The sequence below is a fragment of the Macaca nemestrina genome, chromosome 3, assembly GCF_043159975.1.
Source record: "Macaca nemestrina isolate mMacNem1 chromosome 3, mMacNem.hap1, whole genome shotgun sequence".
Taxonomy (NCBI): domain Eukaryota; kingdom Metazoa; phylum Chordata; class Mammalia; order Primates; family Cercopithecidae; genus Macaca; species Macaca nemestrina.
In genome coordinates this window covers 146,126,139-146,144,265 of record NC_092127.1, presented here as the reverse complement: position 1 = coordinate 146,144,265, position 18,127 = coordinate 146,126,139, and the positions used below count along the sequence as shown (strand labels likewise).

The window sequence follows — 18,127 nt, the reverse complement described above, 5'->3', positions numbered from 1 at the left end:
TTGCAGCCATATTAAATCTAGTTTTTGTCAGAGGGCATCAATATTATTTTCTCAAAACAAGAAACTATTTCATTGCAAAAGAGATAAACAGAAAGGTCCTTAATACCAAAACTTTGAAACGTGATTTATTTTACTTGGTAGTGTCCAAGTGGTAAACCCAGATAGCATTGAGTTTTCATTTTGTTCAGGAAACAGTCTTCGTCTGGCCCCGACTTACACTTACATCAGGTGGGCCTTGCTCATTCATTCACTGAAGTATTTCTTCAACACCAGTGGTGTGCCAAGTACTTATCTAGGTATTGGGTGGATTCTGATAAGTCAGTCAGGTCCCTGCTCTCAGGGAGCTTGCAGCAGAGATGGGGGCTGCAGTAGAGAGTAAGCCAAGGAAATGAACAAGGAAGCTGATTTCAGAGAGCGACAAATGCTATGAAGAAAATGAAGGCAGGGCAGTGTGATGGAGAGTGAACCAAGGTGGTACAGTTTGTACCTCTAAGGACCAGGCCATGACCCAGGTCACGCACAGATGCCCGTCATGTGATGCCACAGCTCCTTTTCCAGATGCTCATTTCCTCCCACTTCCCCATCTCTTGCCCAGCCGCGACTGCTTACAAATACAGCTAGAGGAATCTAAATGAGGTTCCTCTATCATCATACCCAATCAAAATGCCAAGGAACAGAATCAGTGCCTGGTGGAAGGCAGTGGAACGGGGCCAGCCTGGAGTGGTTCTCTCTGAGGAAGTTCCTCATCTTGGTTTTAGGGCCATGCCTTGCGACCTGTGAGCTAGGGGTTGCCAGTCCCTGGTATTTCTACGGGACTTGCCTGTCTATATTCCCAGCCTATATGTGTCTCCTGAGTTCCAGGCACACAGGGCCAAGCACCTGATGGATGGAAATATGTTTTTTGGTGTTCCATTGGTATCTCAAATTCTACAAAACTTAGCGCCCCTTCTCCTCCCTGTTCCTCCCCATCTTGAATCTATCACCTATTCCTCATCCAGCAAATGATATTACCATCTTCCAAGGTGCTTCCCAGAAGTAATCCTTGACTCCTCCTCAACATCCAATTAATAATCAAATCTAGGCCGGGTACAGTAGCTCATGCCTGTAATCCCAGCACTTTGGGAGGCCGAAGCAGGTGGATCATTTGAGGCCAGGAGTTCAAGACTAGCCTGGCCAACAAGGTGAAACTTGTCTCATTTTTTAAAAATTATTTTAAAAACCCAAATCTATTATTTCTACTTCTAAGTGTGTCTTGAATTGATCCATCTCTCCCCATCTCTGAGCTGTCACCTTACCTCAGTCCATCACATTTTGTCTACATTAACATGACCAGAGTCTTGCTCCTTCTTTTCAGTTATTTGTACTGCAGCCTGTGATTCCTTTCTAAAATAGGTCTGGTGAGGTCACTCCAACTGCTTCAGATCCTTCCATGGCTCCCCGTTGCCCTCATATGAAGTTGGCACTCCTGGACTTGTGGCTTACGGGGCTCTCCATGATGTGGCCCTATTTGCCTCTGCATTCTGTTCTCTCCCAGCCTCTCTGCCCCCCATCTCTAGGCACCAGCCACACCCTTCTGCTCATCAGTGGTGCCAGCTTCTCTTCTATCTCTGGTCTTTGCACAGACTTTTCCCTTCACCTGGATTGCTTTCTTCAATCCTACCCCACTCTCTTTAATCTAGATAAGGTTTATTCTTTTTGAATGTCTAGCAGTGAAACCATTTCCCCTGAAAAACCTTCGCTAACCAACCTCCTACCCTCAGCCCAAAGTCTAGATTAGGAGCCCCTCTAAATGTTTCCATAGCATTTTTTAAGAATTGCCTATTTACTTGTTCGTATCTATCACTAAACTATAAATTGTATGAGAACAGTCGCTATCTCTGCCTGGTTCACCATTCATCTCCAGCAACTAGCATAATGCTTGGCGGAGTCGGCCCGCAACAAATATTTGTTGAATAAATTAACAGATGGCTTTATCTCCTTAAAATCTTGTTTTTTTCACCTATTAAAACAGACACAAAGGCCAGGTGCGGTGGCCCATGCTTGTAATCCCAGCACTTTGGGAGGCCAAGGCGGGTGAATCATCTGAGGTCAGGAGTTCAAGACCAGCCTGGCCAACGTGGTGAAACCTCATCTCTACTAAAAATACAAAAATTAGCTAGGCATGGTGGTGGGTGCCTGTAGTCCCAGCTACTAGGGAGGCTGAGGCAAGAGAATCACTTGAACCCAGGAGGCAGAGGTGGCAGTGAGCCGAGATCATGCCATTGCACTCCAGCCTGGGGCAATAGAGTGAGACCCTGTCTAAAAAAAAAAAAAACCAACACACACACACACACCAACTTGTATAATTTAAAATATCACATGCTTGTTATGGAACACTTGTGAAATACAGGAAAGCAATGAAAAAGTCTACTATCTAGCTCACCACATAATGATCATTGCTATCATCCAGGCATACTTCTCTCGTATATAAATATATATTCTTTTATTGTTAAAATTACACTACAAGTACTATTTATTTTATTGTGGCAAAATACACAAAACATAAAAACTTGCCATTTTAACCATTTTAAGGTGTGCAGTGTGGTGCATTCACCACACTCACATTGTTGTGCCAATACCACCACTATCTATCTCAGAACTTTTTCATCTTCCCAGACTGAAACTCTGTAGTCATTAAACAGTAGTGCATCCTCTGTTTTCCCCTCCCTACAGTTTATTTTTATTTGGGTTCATACCAAACTGAAAATAGCTACTTCTTCCTTACCTTAGATCAGCATTTCCATTTATTTAGCCGTGGTTTTGAGGATCCTATGGCAGATGCCATCCTTCCTAGAGCTCTTTGGGGCTGTCAGGTATTTCAGTAAGGGTGAATTCGGGTTGACAACATTTTAAAATCTCACTTTATTCTGAGGTTCCTAGTGCCAGAGCCCACTGTATTTTTAGGGACTCACAAGTTACAAACAAAAATATGGTAAGGAGGAATCACTGAAGTTTTACCACAAGAGACTTACATTTTGTTCAATTTCTATCTTTTGGTTTATTTCCTAAGCATAAAGAAATACTTTGAAATTCTTACATAGCATATTTAATTAAGCATGAGCACATCTTAGAATTTTAAATTTTAGGCCGGGCGCGGTGGCTCAAGCCTGTAATCCCAGCACTTTGGGAGGCCGAGGCGGGCGGATCACAAGGTCAGGAGATCGAGACCATCCTGGCTAACACGGTGAAACCCCGTCTCTACTAAAAAATACAAAAAACTAGCCGGGCGAGGTGGCGGGCGCCTGTAGTCCCAGCTACTCGGGAGGCTGAGGCAGGAGAATGGCGTGAACCCGGGAGGCGGAGGCTGCAGTGAGCTGAGATCCGGCCACTGCACTCCAGCCTGGGTGACAGAGCAAGACTCCGTCTCAAAAAAAAAAAAAAAAAAAAAAAATATTTAAATTTTAGATCAGATCTTTAATTCCTAAGATATTAAGAGGTGCTGGCAATTTGGCCAGGCGTGGTGGCTTATGCCTATAATCCCAACACTTTGGGAGGGTGAGGTGAGCAAATTGCTAGAGCCCAGGAGGTGGAGGTTGCAACGGGCTGAGATCATGCCATTGTACTCCAGCCTGGGCAATGGGAATGAAACCTTGTCTCAAAAAAAAAAAAAAAAAAAAAGAAGAAGAAGAAGTATTGGCAATTAGTGCTCCAAGAATAATTTCCTGACTTGAAATAAACCTACATGTAGACAAACTAATTAGGCCATTCCAAGAGTTACTAGCATTGGTTTAATATGTTTTCAGAACATTCCAGGAAGCAGTGTGGCCAGCCTTGCATGTTTGATACTTCAGAAATGTATGACAGGTGTTTCTCTTACCCAGGTCTTCTGTTCTCTTAGTTTTGCTCATATAAATATTTATGAACATTCTCATCTTTTTGAGGGAGGGGATTATAGATCATTCTAATTCCATTTTCTAGCATTTGGTACCATTCTAAGCACATAATAGGCACCTATTCGGAGCATTTTTGGTTTGACAGAATATGCATTTAGAATTGCTCAAATTAGAGGTGTCAATGATGGAAATTAGAATCCTATATAATTTTAAGTCATTTGACTTAAATACATAATAATGATTTTCCTTGGTGGGGAATGGTGAAGGGAGGTGGGAGTTAAGGAGAGGAGAAGAGATCCTAAGTCATTTATAAACTTCTCTGGAAACACAGGTGTTTGAAGACTTTTTAAAAAGTCTTGCACCAAGTTGTGTGTGTGTTTTAAATAGACTTTGTTTTTTAGAGCAGTTTTAGGTTCACAGCAAAATTGAATGGAAGGACAGAGATTTCCCATAAACCCCCTGCCCACACACATGCGTAGCCTCCCTCATTATCAAAATTGCCACCAGAGAGGTGTTTGTTCTAGTTGATGAACCTACACTGACACATCATTATTACCCAAAGTCCATAGTCCACAGCAGGGTTCCCTGTTGGTGTACATTCTATGGGTTTCAGCAATGTATAATGACATGTATCCACCATTATAGTAACATACAGAGTATTTTCAGTGCCCTACAAATCCCCTGTTCTCCACTTATTCATCCCTCCCTCTCTGCATTTCCACCCCCATTTCGTGGTAACCGCTGATCTTTTTACTGTTCCATAGTTTCGGACAATCTGTTTTTCAGACAGACACAGAGCTGTCTTTCCCTTAGTTTCCATTCTGTCATTTCTTTTTCCCCATCAATCATAAAAGGCTATGAGTTTTTTAAAGTGTTGAACACTATCCTACTTGTCAAGTTAAAGCATAAGCTCCTGGCTGGGTACAGTGGCTCATGCCAGTAATCTCAGCATTTTGGGAGGCTGTGACAGAAGCATCACTTGAAGCCAGGAGTTCGAGACCAGCCTGGGCAACATAGCATGACCCCATCCCTACACACACACACACACAAACACACACGCACACACACGCACACACACAAACACACGCACGCACGCACACGCACGCACACACAAAAGCTCTTGCCAGAATTACAGCTGAAAGTTGCCCTCAGGTGCCTAGACCATCAGTCTTTCAATTAGATTCAGATTGAGATGCTTCCTGTTTTAAACAATGATTCCCTTTCTATCATGCCCAATAAGAAAAAAAATAAAAATTAAACAATACTGTCTGTAATCTCAGCTACCCAGGAGGCAGAAGCACAAGAATTGCTTGAACCTAGCAAGCAGAGGTTGCAGTGAGCTGAGATCGTGCCACTGCACTCCAGCCTGGACAACAGAGCAAGATTCTGTCTCGAAAACGAAACAATATGATTTCCTCCTCTAAGTCTTCCACAGACAAATGTTAAGAAATAGGTCCACCAGGAAAGAAGGAAGTAAGAATGTTTGACTAGATAGTCTTGGAAAAAATAGTTATACTTTCTTGCTTGTCTTCCTAACAGTTCTCCAAAGCTTCGTACCTTGGCCAGAGGCTTGTCCCCTGCGTACCTGAGGTTTGGTGGCACCAAGACAGACTTCCTAATTTTCGATCCCAAGAAGGAATCAACCTTTGAAGAGAGAAGTTACTGGCAATCTCAAGTCAACCAGGGTGAAAATTTTTAAGGATTAACTCTATATTTTAATTAACGTCAGTCTGTCATGAGAATGCTTTGAGAAAACTGTTATTTCTCACACCTAACAATTAATAAGAGATTAACTTCCTCTCCCCTCATCTGACCTTTGGAGGAACCTGAACAAAAGGAGGAGGCAGTGGGCAGGTTTCCTCAGCATGATGTTTGTCATGTTCAGTGTGAGACCTCACAAAAAAAAAAAAAAAAAGATGTCCTGGATATAACTGAGAGCTCATCGTACTGTAAATATTAATAGAACAGTGATTGTAGCTGAAGGACAGAGCTGCTTGGAGAGAGCAAGTGGGTAGAATCGCATCAAACTAAAGAGAGTATTTCTAGCTGAAGATGCAATGATAGATTGAAGGATATTTATTCTAAAAATAGAATGTGGGTGAAAGAGATCCATGATCACCTGGGTGAGTTTAAATATTTGGACTTCTGGGCTCCAACGTTAGATTCTGATTTGAGCAAGTTTGTCAGGGGATTCTGATATTGAAAGTCTGTGGCCTTCACCTGAGAAACCTGCCCTAGGGAGCCATGAAAATTTGTCCTGTCTTTCAGAAGTGCTATCAGACATCAAATGGTAGTTAAATCATATCTTAACAATTACTAGGATGGGCGCAGTGGCTCACACCTGTAATCCAAACACTTTGGGAGGCTGAGGCAGGAGGATCACTTGAGCCCAGGAATTCAAGACCAGCCTGGGAAACATAGAGAGACCCTGTCTCTATTTTTCAATAATTTAAAAAGAAAAAAGATACTGAAAATATTGTATACACCACTGAATTATAATAACATGTATATAATGTATATATTCATTGAGGAATATTTGAGTATTTCATATATTATATCTTTTCCTTCTGTTTATTTTCTCCAGTTACGAAGTATTTAGAGCAATTCATAGGTATTTGGGGCTAAATTGACATAATAGTAATTAGAGAAAATAGAAAAAAGACAGATGGGTTCTCCTTGAATACCAGGTTGGAATGTTTATGAGTTTGTGTTTTGTTTTGGGGGTGGTTTTCTTCGACAGAGTCCCACTCTGTTCCCCGGGCTGGAGTATAGTGGCACAATCATGGCTTACTGCAGCCTTGACCTCTTGGGCTGAAGCAGTCTTCCCACCTCAGCCTCCTGAGTAGCTGGGACCACAGGTGCATGCCACCACACCTGACTAATTTTTTAATTTTTTGTAGAGACAGTCTTTCTATGTGATCCAGGCTGATCTCAAACTCCTGCACTCAAGTGATCCTCCTGCCTTGGCCTCCGAAAGTGTTGGGATTATAGGCATAGCCACCATACCTAACCTAGTTTCTGTTTAGACTTGACCCTTTCCCACCAGCCATGTGTGTCCCCAAGATCTCATACGTTTAGACAGGAAACTGTTCTTTGCTCATCAGTTGTCTTCATCCTGTGTCTAGGAGGATGGTTGGTGGGGGAAACTGGGGTTATCCAATTCCTCTGAAACATCCTCTGTGAGCCCAGGGATGGATGAGGCATCAGCCACCAGCAAGTCAGTGTGCAGCTTTCCAGAAAGGAAGTCATCGGTCAGTCAGCCGGCCCTGGCAGCCAGCACCCGGCGACCCTGCTGTCTTGTGATAAAGAAATGATCTGCCTGACAGGAAGGGGTGGATTTTTCTTTTTTCTTTCTTTTTTTGAGACAGGGTCTGGCTCTGTCGCCCAGGCTGGAGTGCAATGGTGGGATCTTGGCTGACTGCAGCCTCTGCCTCCCAGGCTCACGCCATCCTCCCACCTCAGTCTCCCCAGTAGCTGGGACCACAGGCACACACCACCACACCCAGCTAATTTTTTGTATTTTTAGTAGAGACAGGGTTTTACTATGTTTTCCAGGCTAGTCTCGAATTCCTGAGCTCAAGCTATCCATCCACCTCGGCCTCCCAAAGTGCTGGAATTACAGGCGTGAGCCACTGTGCCTGGCCAGGGTGGATTTTTTTCAAGTGCACATGTTGTGGTCCCGGAAGTTTTGATGGTACCAAATTCAAAGGGAAAAAACGTCAATGGTTCCCACCCATCCTACCTCCCATGATGGCAAGAGGAAATCACCACACTGCAGATACAGTCCATGTAAAACAAATTGCTATGGATTTTGAATGTGAACCTGAGGAGAACTGCACTGTGTTGTCTATTAGAGTTCTCTGGTAATGTCAAGCTTTTTAAATTTTTTTAGACAGAGTCTCGCTTTGTCGTCCAGTGTCACCCAGGCTGGAGTGCAGTGACGTGATCTTGGCTCACCGCAATCTCTGCCTCCTGGGTTCAAGCGATTCCCCTGCCTCAGCCTCCCGAGTAGCTGTATTTTAGTAGAGACGAGGTTTCACCATTTGGCCGGCTGGTCTCGAAATCATGACCTCAAGTGATTCACCCATCTCAGCCTCCCAAAGTGCTGGGATTATAGGTGTGAGCCACTGCGCCCGGCCAGTAATTTTAAGCTTTTGAGGAACCCTCTGAATTGTTAAATAACTTGGAGCTATGTCCAACATATCCATGTTCAGTGTGTGTTCAATATTTCGTAGGAAACCTGCCCTTGGTTGTTTTCTTTGTGGTGATTCATGAGCCGGCAAATTTGACACATGTTACAGAATATATCTTTTCTCTGCTCTCCTACCTCATAACCAGAACTTAATTATCCTGCTTTAGTCACATAAATAGCAAACTAAATAAACACATGGGATTTCAGCCTGCTCACTGTGAAAACAGATCCTCTAAATGATCTCTCTCACTTGCAGATATTTGCAAATCTGGATCCATCCCTCCTGATGTGGAGGAGAAGTTACGGTCGGAATGGCCCTACCAGGAGCAAGTGCTACTCCGAGAACACTACCAGAAAAAGTTCAAGAACAGCACCTACTCGAGTAAGAAATGAAAGGCACCCTAGAAGTGTTCCAGCCCCAAAGATATTTGAATAGATTGGACTTGGGCACCGATCTAGCAAGTCCTACACTAGTTGTATAAAGCTGAAAATACTGAAGCATTTCCCAAACAGGAAATCCTGAACTCAAAACTTATTTTGTTTTTTTTCTTCATCTGACATTGCCTAGTAGCCACAGAGTGAAAGATAAATCAATCATTCATGATCTAACAATGACCTTCACTGCTCTAAAAAACTAGGCAGTCAAGGAAAACATGAATATATTCCTTATGTAAAATTCAAATACAGACATATAAAGGGCAAAATGTGAACGTCATTCATACCTTGCTGTCCGTCTCCCTCCCAGAAATAACCTCCACTATGCATTGGTTTAGAGCATTAGGCAGGAGGGCCCTGAGTCACTCCAGACAGCCTTGGCCACCAAGCAACATTCTCTTTTTGTTTCCTCTGTGGCTTCTGCAAACACAGAGCTAGCTCAGCTACCCATTAGTGTATTTTCAGTCACTAAAACAGTCTTCCAGTCTTCAAATTAGGATGACATTGTCACATGGGGCTTTAAAGCAAGTGAAACAAGCAATCCTTATTTTTTTTTTTTTTTGGAGACAGAATCTCGCTCTTGTTGCCCAGCCTGGAGTGCAATGGTGCAATCTTGGCTTACTGCAACCTCTTGACTCCCGGGTTCAAGAGATTCTCCTGCCTTAGCCTCCTATTCATTATGAAGAATATTTGATTATTCAGTTCCTGTAGGGTAAAGATATTACCCCCGATCATATTATTGATTATTGAATAGCTGAGATTACAGGTGCCTGCCACCATGACAGGCTAATTTTTTCTATTTTTTAGTAGAGACAGGGTTTCACCATGTTGGCCAGACTCCAGGCTGGTCTTGAACTCTTGACCTCAGGTGATCTACCCACCTTGGCCGCCCAAAGTGCTGGGATTACAGGCATTAGCCACCGCACCTGGCCACAGTCCTTTTTTAACTATGAAATATATTTTTATCTGAAGGTTCATGTTTATACCCAACTAAGGAATGATGTTGCCCCATATCTCAGTTAAAGAAATAACATGCTCAGATACTTTAAACTGTTCTTTTGACTTTTGAAAATAAATTTTCTTGAAGTTACTGTACTTGTTTTGGTTAGTTAACATTATTCAAGTATAATAATAATTATACTTTAGTATATTTATATACTTACAAAGATAATAAATTATCCTTGTAAGATTTTGCTATGTACTACCTGGAGTTCAATGTATCAGATTTCAAATTTATATACATTTTTATGTATATGGTACAGAAAAAAAGGTGATCCATAAGAAATCAGAAAATAGCTCATATGCTAATAGCTAATGTTGTCCTCTAAAAAAACTTTTTTTTTTTTTTTGCATTTTTAAGAGGGGGATCTACTGTGACACTTTACTAAGTATAATTAATTATTGAATGGAGTTTGGCATAAGGCAGGGCCATTTCAGATCCCATTAAAGGAATGACATGTACCACAGAACCACAGAAGTAAGGTCACATTTGTAATAAATCATTATAGCTCTGCTAGGAGAAGACCCGGTTGTATTAGGTAATTAATGGATTTGCTCTTAAAATACATGTCCCAGAAGATATAGGTAAGTCTTGGGGGGTCATATTAAACATTATACCAATTTATCTTAAATTTCTAAGACAGTTTTGCTACTTCACACGATCTTTCTGTTACCAAAATGGTAAGTTTCCAACTCCAGGACTTGGCTTTCATAGTTCCTACACCAGGGGAAATGCCTTCCTTTGCTAACTATGCAACTGGGTTAGTTAATGTAAGTCTGACTACCCTGTTGGCAATGCTAAAATATACAAAAAATACAGAATTTTATTTGTATTTGTAAACATTTGATTTCCGGCTTGAAATTTTCAGTTTTCATGGGCACATCATGGAAACAGAAATCTGTGTTTAGTTTGGGCATCTACTCATTGTAGTGACAAATATTTTAGAAGCCAATAGGAGATTCCACACATTGTTGTGAACCTGTGGCTGAGGTTGGTAATGGCTGAGTGACATGGGGACATACCACAAAGGAAGAGGTAGCAAAAGGCTGCAGAGATAAGGACATGCTCATTGCTTAGCTAGTGGCCTGCACCCTTAAAACAGGTGTCCCAGACTGGGTGCAGTGGCTCATGCCTGTAATCCCAACACTTTGGGAAGCTGAGGCGGGTGGATCACCTGAGGTCAGGAGTTCGAGAGCAGCCTGGCCAACATGGTGAAACCTCGGCTCTACTAAATATACAAAAATTAGCCAGGCATGGTGTTGGGTGCCCATAATCCCAGCTACTCAGGAGGCTGAGGCAGGAGAATCACTTGAATCCGGGAGGCAGAGGTTGCAGTGAGCTGAGATTGTGCCACTGCACTCCAGCCTGGGCGACAGAGTGAGACTCTGTCTCAGAAAAACAAAAACAAAAAACAAACAAAAACAATACAAAACAAAAAAGCAAAAAACAAAACAAAAAAACAAGTGTCCCAGAATATATAGGTACGTTTTCTAACACAGGTCCTCTTGAATGGTGTGTTCCACTTAAGTAGAAGATGACAAAAACATGTGTCATGAGAATATAGACTCACATTTTAAACCTGTTTGAGCAGGAAAAGGAAGCAATGTTACAGATGTAATGCTGGATGTGACTGCAGAAAGGATGACTCCCTTATTAAAGTAATCATCCTGAGTGAGCTAACTCTTTGTAGTTCTTCTTCTCCACCTGTTCCCCTCATCACCCCATTCTTCTATTGCCTACACCCAGGCCTACACTGGATGCTGACATAGACTTACGTGGTACAGTCCAAGGGAAAGAGTCTCCCATTTTTTTCAATGTCTCATCTTGCTTATCTTCATTCCAAGGATCTCTCCACTTTTTATACAGTAAGAGATGAGAGTTTGGAAAAGTGTTGGGAATAAGATAATGAATTATAAGTTTTTAAATTCTTCTTCCTATTTTGGGGAAGGAGTAGGCTAGGTGGCGCTTTTTTTTTTTTCTTCAGAGTAGATGTGGCCAGACATGGTGACTCATGCCTGTAATCCCAGCACTTTGGGAGGCCGAGGCGGGTGGATCACTTGAAGTCAGGAGTTCAAGACCAGCCTGGCCAACACAGTGAAACCTCGTTTCTACTAAAAATACAAAAACCAGCCAGGCTTGGTGGCATCCACCTGTAGTCCCAGCTACTCCAGAGGTGGAGGCAAGGAAAATCGGGAGGCAGAGGTTGCAGTGAGCCGAGATCACACCATTGCACTCCAGCCTGGGTGACAGAACGAGACTCTGTCTCGAAAAAAAAAAGAAAAAAGAAAAGAAAAGGAAAGAAAAAAAGAATGGATTTGAACGCAGTCATCAATAGCCTCTATTCCAGGAGATGTTACAGTTTATTATGTTATAGGGGTTGTATAATAGAATTTCAAGCTATGTAAACTCCAAGCACATTTGGAAGAATGAAGAAATGGAGGAAGGGTAAAGTATGAGTGCAAGCATTCCAGGTTTTTTGAAAACGCTATAATCTTTGTACAGGGCTAGTACAAAGTGCTATTTAACTGTAAGGGTTTTTTTTGTGATTTACAGCCAGTTTTCACATGTCTCATTTCAACCTTGGTTTTACAGGTAGGCATGTGATGGTGCTTGTCCCAGGACTGTAGATCCATAGCTGAGGTTCCTGTCGGGTAAAGATATTACCCGCGATCATATTATAGTCTGTAAGTGGGAGAGCTATGCCTGGAGCTCAAGTCTTATGATTCCTGATCCAGGGCACTTTCTACAACATGATTTTGAAATACAAAAGCCTATAATATGTAACTAAAGCAGGTCACTCACCCCTTGTAACAGGCTCTAGTAATGGTACTGCCACCAAATGGCTGTGTGATATTGGGCAAAGACTTACCTTGTTTGGAATCTCAGTTTCTCCCTAGAAAAATGAGGGTGGAGATTAAGCACAGGCTGGTGATCCCAAAGCCTCCATACTGCCCGAAACTGTGGCTCTAAGATCCAGTAGAATTCTGGGTCACAGGACTCTAGGGAGCTTTTCAAACCCAAATGTCTGTCATTCCTTGATGGTAGGCAGCAGATTATGGAAGTGGGTGACACAGCAAATATCAAAACACCTAAAGCAGCTTGCAAGAGTTGTTTCTGCCTAGTGGTCTTTATAGCTAATAGTAAATAGTTAATTTTTTTTTTTTTGAGATGGAGTCTTGCTTCATCACCCAGGCTACAGTGCAGTGGTGTAATCTCAGCTCACTGCAAACTCTGCCTCCCGAGTTCGAGCAATTCTGTCTCAGCCTCCCAAGTAGCTGGGACTACAGGTGCATGCCACCACACCCAGATAATTTTTGTATTTTTAGTAGAGATGGGGTTTCACCGTATTGGGCAGGCTGGTCTGGAACTCTTGACCTCAGGTGATCCACCTGCCTCAGCCTCGCAAAGTGCTGGGATTACAGGCGTGAGCCATCGTGCCCAGTCTAAATAGTTAATATATTCAGGCCAAAGACTTAAAAACAAAACAAAAACAAAGCCACTTTTAAGGAGAAAGGTTGTAAAGTTTGCCAGATAGATAGAGGTCTTTTTTTTTTTAACTACAAAAGTTCAGGAATGAATTACTCTTTAACAAACGACTGTAGATATACATGAAAATTGGAAGGACGTATTATGCATATGATAATCAATTTAAAGACAACACTTAAAATTATATTGTTGCCACTCTCGAAATGTGATAATAGAACAGCTAATGGTTTAAAAAGCAGAGTACAGAAGTTCCCAAACTTATGGCACCTTAATATCACAGAAAATTTTTTTACAGCACGCCTAGGCCACAAAAAATACTTGTGTTTTGATTATTAAATTGTAAGGTCTACACAACCTAATAGTAATAGGACTTGTGTTGTCCAACAGATGTTGATGTTTTTCCCTTGCAAACTTAAAAGAGCCTACAGTGCCTCTGTGAATAGTATTGCCTGGTTAGAGTTGAATTTCAGATAAATAGTTCTTTTCATTTTAATTATTTTTCTTTTCTTTCTTTCTTTCTTTTTTTTTTTTTTTAAATTTTGAGACAAGGTCTCATTCTGTTGCCCTGGCTGGAGTGCAATGGCATGATCATGGCTCACTGCAGCCTTGACCTCCCTGGGCTCAGGTGATCCTCCCACCTCAGCCTCCCAAGTAGCTACCTGGGACTACAGGTGCTTACCATCATGCCCTGCTAATTTTTGTGCTTTTTGTAGAGATGTGGTTTTGCCATGTTGCCCAGGCTGGTCTTGAACTCCTGGGCTCACGTGATCCACCCTCCCAAAGTGCTAGGATGACAGGCATGAGCCACTGCACCTGGCCCCTGTGTTAAGTATTTCTTAACGGTTACATAGGACATACACTAAAAATTATGAACTGCTTATCTGAAGTTCAAGTTTAGGTGCCCTGCACTTTTAGTTGCTAAATCCTGCAGCTGTGCCCATGCATTCACTGGTGCTCCCCAACTTGCCTTGCACAGAGTTTGGAAACCAGTCCTATAACTCTAGGCCAATTTTTTAATGTGAAATTTGATTCACTTTAAATTAATAAATCATATACAGGTATTTAAAAAATTGTTTTAAATATAATGAAAATTATTAAAATATTTTTTAACTTGTGATTAGAGATATTTAGATTACGAAGAGTGGGGTTTATGCTAACTAATGACAGTCTGGCCATGCATGTGGAGCACTGAGCTATAAATTGTGGCTTCCCCAATTCTCCTGATATCACTTGAACAAAACCTAAGTGTCAGACCAGAGCTTCTGGTATCTTCCATGGGACTTCATTCAACAACTGGAGCAAATGAAGTGAGATTGATTTTTTTAATTTGTCCAATTTTGTTGTCTCATAAACATAATTATAATCATTTGTTAGAATTAGCATTTCTTCAGTTTAACAACAGAAATAGGTATTCATAACGAAAAGCACATCTGGAGGCCTTCCTCATCGTGGTGCCAATCTAACCATTAAATTGTGACATTTTTCTTTTAGGAAGCTCTGTAGATATGCTGTATACTTTTGCAAATTGCTCAGGACTGGACTTGATCTTTGGCCTAAATGCATTATTAAGAACAGCAGATTTGCAGTGGAACAGTTCTAATGCTCAGTTGCTCCTGGACTACTGCTCTTCCAAGAGGTATAACATGTCTTGGGAACTAGGCAATGGTAAGTACCCTAGGGAACAATTCATTAATAAGGAGATTCCCCACTAGCATTATTTCTTATGACACTCTTTTTAATATTAGCAAATAGACTTCTGCCTGGGCACATTCTTGCAAGTGCTCAACAATGCAACTTTTGGAAGTGCATATGGCAGAAAACTCCTACTGTATCTATTCCAGAACCTATTATTGCCAATCCCAGTTTATGTTACATTTGAGGTGAGAACCAGCTGGAGTCAGCAACCTTCCCAGCTCCTAAATTCCCTTGAGATTTTCAGAATCACTTAACCCTGTTTTGCTTGGCAGACTGGACTCAGCAAAACTGGGAAGTCAGCAGTTTGTTTTATCCATCCCTTCTTTCCTCAGTTTCTCAAACGTGTCAGCTAATCTCAGTAACCCCATTGCAACCTTCGTTTCTGGACCCAGTGGTCTACAACCTGCCCGTATAGAATCCTACGTGGGTCAAGCTCCTGATTGTCTTCACTCTTTTTTTGTAAAGAACTTGTAAATTTTAACTATAAGTCTTCATGATTCGCCACATGTATTCAAAATATAGAGTGCTTTTTCCACATATCAGCCAATGGAAATGAGGATTAAATGGGAGATGAAATGTAGTAATAGGGTAAGCACATGTCTTCCTGCTCAAACTTTTTTTTTTTTTTTTTTTCTCCCAGACAAGATCTGGCTCTGTTACCCAGACTGGAGTGCAGTGGTGTGTTCATAGCTCACTGTAATCTCCAACTCCTGGGCTCATGCAGTCTCTCACACCTCAGTCCCTGATTAGCTAGGACTACACTATGCCTAGCCAATTTTTTTTTCTTTTGTCTAGTTGTGTTGCCCAGGCTGGTCTCAATCTCCTGGCCTCAAGTAATCCTCCTGCCTCAGACTCCTAAAGTGCTGGGATTATAGGCATTAGCCACTGTGCCCTGTCTCAAACCTTTTTTATCCAAAGTAAATGAAGTTATTAGATATGGAATACAGGCTAGTTCCCAGATATCCATATCCATTGGTTTATCACCCTCATTATTAACTTCAAATTGTTTAATAGCCCCTCATATCTCCGTTATACAGTTAAAATTTTTGTTTTGTTTTTCTGGAGTATCTTATTTATAACTATGAGTTTTACTTTACTTATTTATTTTATTTTTTGAGACAGAGCCTTGCTCTGTCACTCAGGCTGGAGTACAGTTGCATGATCATGGCTCACTATGGCCTCGACCTTCTGGGCTCAAGTGATCCTCTCCCTCAGCCTCCCAAGCTGGATCTACAGGGTGCACCACCACATCCAGCTAATTTTTTTTCCTTCCATGGAACAGGATTTTTTTACTATGTTACCCAGACTGGTCTCAAACTCCTGGCCTCAGGGGATCCTCCCATCTCAGCTTCCCAAAATGCTGGGATTACGGGCATAAGCCGTAACGCCAGACCTGGTTTTACTTTTCTTGACTGAATTACAAGTTTTTGTAATTTGGAAAATGTTTTGTTGCTTTTATATACTGCTGTATGTTTGCTTTTTAATATATTTCTCGATATATATTTTGAGAATTGCTATCTTTCAGAACCTAACAGTTTCCTTAAGAAGGCTGATATTTTCATCAATGGGTCGCAGTTAGGAGAAGATTTTATTCAATTGCATAAACTTCTAAGAAAGTCAACCTTCAAAAATGCAAAACTCTATGGTCCTGACGTTGGTCAGCCTCGAAGAAAGACTGCTGAGATGCTGAAGAGGTAGGAACTAGAGGATGCAGAATCACTTTACTTTTCTTCTTTTTTCTTTTGAGACAGAGTCTTGCTCTGTCACCCAGACTGGAGTGCAGTGGTACAATCATGGCTCATGACCTCCCAGGCTCAAGCAATCCTCCCATCTCAGTCCCACAAATAGCTGGGATTACAGGTGCACGCCACCACACCTGGCTACTTTGAAAAAATTTTTTTGTAGAGATGGGGTCTCCCTATGTTGCCCAGGCTGGTCTCTTGAATTCCTGTGCTCAAGCTATCCTCCCACCTCAGCCTCCCAGAGTGCCAGGATTACAGGCATGAGCCACCACACCCAGCCACCACTTTTCTTAAAAAAAAAAAAAAAAATCTGATAGACAATCCTCAATAGTCCACATGTTATTAAACAATTTGCTGCCTGCATACATGATTTACCAAAAGAGGAAATTTTGACAGGTTCAGAATATCAAGGGATCTGAAGCAAATAGCACCTATGATAAAATTTGCTATCAAAATTAGGAAGTTTGCGTTTACCTCATCCTAAAGCAGTAACCAGCCCATTTCTAGGGAATAAAACTCTCATGAGTATATTGTGCATATATATGTATTATCATATGATGACTGAGTGATACTAAAATTTTTTTTTCTAGCTTCCTGAAGGCTGGTGGAGAAGTGATTGATTCAGTTACATGGCATCAGTAAGTATGTCTCCTATTCTTAATACTAGGAAAGTAAGGCTAGCTTTATTTATTATCTAGTATTCAAAAAGTTAGTTCCATTTAACTGCCAATTGACTGCAGTTCAAATAGGAAACAAATAGTGTCTCAAGTAGCACTGTGCTCCAATTTTAATATTAATAAAATGAAAATTTAAAGCTATTTTAAATAATATAGTAATTTCTATAAAGATCACTTTATACAGAAGAACAGTGCCAATTAACCCATGGAACATATAAGTAGCTAACACCAATTGCTTGCCAAAGAACCAGTAATCCAGGAGTACATGTACTTGCCACTGTGTTTTTTCAAGACAGAGTAACTGATTTCTAGTTTACTTGCACAGAATGGATTCCTCCTCATAACCCCCTTCCATCTTGGTCTTTCCCTAGTAGAACTTCTACCTTTTTTAGTAACAGGTGAGTGGGAGAGGTAAGAAGAAGAATAAGGTCAGCAATTAGCTTAAAAGCAGAAAATAAAGTTTGTTATTTTTTTCTGAATATTTTCTGTATAATTTAGCTACTATTTGAATGGACGAACTGCTACTGAAGAAGATTTTCTAAATCCTGATGTATTGGACATTTTTATTTCATCTGTGCAAAAAGTTTTCCAGGTAATAGTCTTTTTAACATTTTTAATGTAAAACCAGAATCCTTATTTTATAGGCTAGCTAGTTCTAAATTCTATAGGTATGTATATTTACATGTTTTTCTAATTTTAGAGAACAAGTATTACGACTTATCCACTGTTAGTTTCCCCCTTAGCATTGGGTCTTACCCCATGTGTGTGATTAGAAACTTGAAATATTTCCAATAGCCTTTAGTAGAATTAACTCTCATAGATGATAAGAATGGGTTGGTTCACTTCATATTCCTTCCACAGCCTACTATTTCAATAAAAGAAAATTTCCCATTAAATGACTGTGGACATATTTTATAACCATATAGGATGGGTAGGTCTAGGAATACAAAGTTTTGAATGTTGTTAATCTACAACACCACAGTTGAAGCCACAGGTCAGCTTTTTTGCAATTACCATGAATACTTTTC

General features: G+C 41.0%; 1 protein-coding gene across 2 annotated transcripts in view; it reads left to right on the top strand.

Moving 5' to 3' along the window:
* The window catches only part of LOC105496865 (heparanase), a 43,787-nt gene that overhangs the window by 7,847 nt on the left and 17,813 nt on the right, over nucleotides 1-18,127 (top strand). For both annotated transcript variants that reach the window (XM_071093598.1, XM_071093599.1), the window contains exons 2-7: nucleotides 5,412-5,557; nucleotides 8,321-8,446; nucleotides 14,477-14,650; nucleotides 16,206-16,374; nucleotides 17,013-17,060; nucleotides 17,598-17,691. In XM_071093598.1, the coding sequence (XP_070949699.1) occupies nucleotides 5,412-5,557; nucleotides 8,321-8,446; nucleotides 14,477-14,650; nucleotides 16,206-16,374; nucleotides 17,013-17,060; nucleotides 17,598-17,691 (757 nt within the window). The remainder of the gene's footprint in view (nucleotides 1-5,411; nucleotides 5,558-8,320; nucleotides 8,447-14,476; nucleotides 14,651-16,205; nucleotides 16,375-17,012; nucleotides 17,061-17,597; nucleotides 17,692-18,127) is intronic.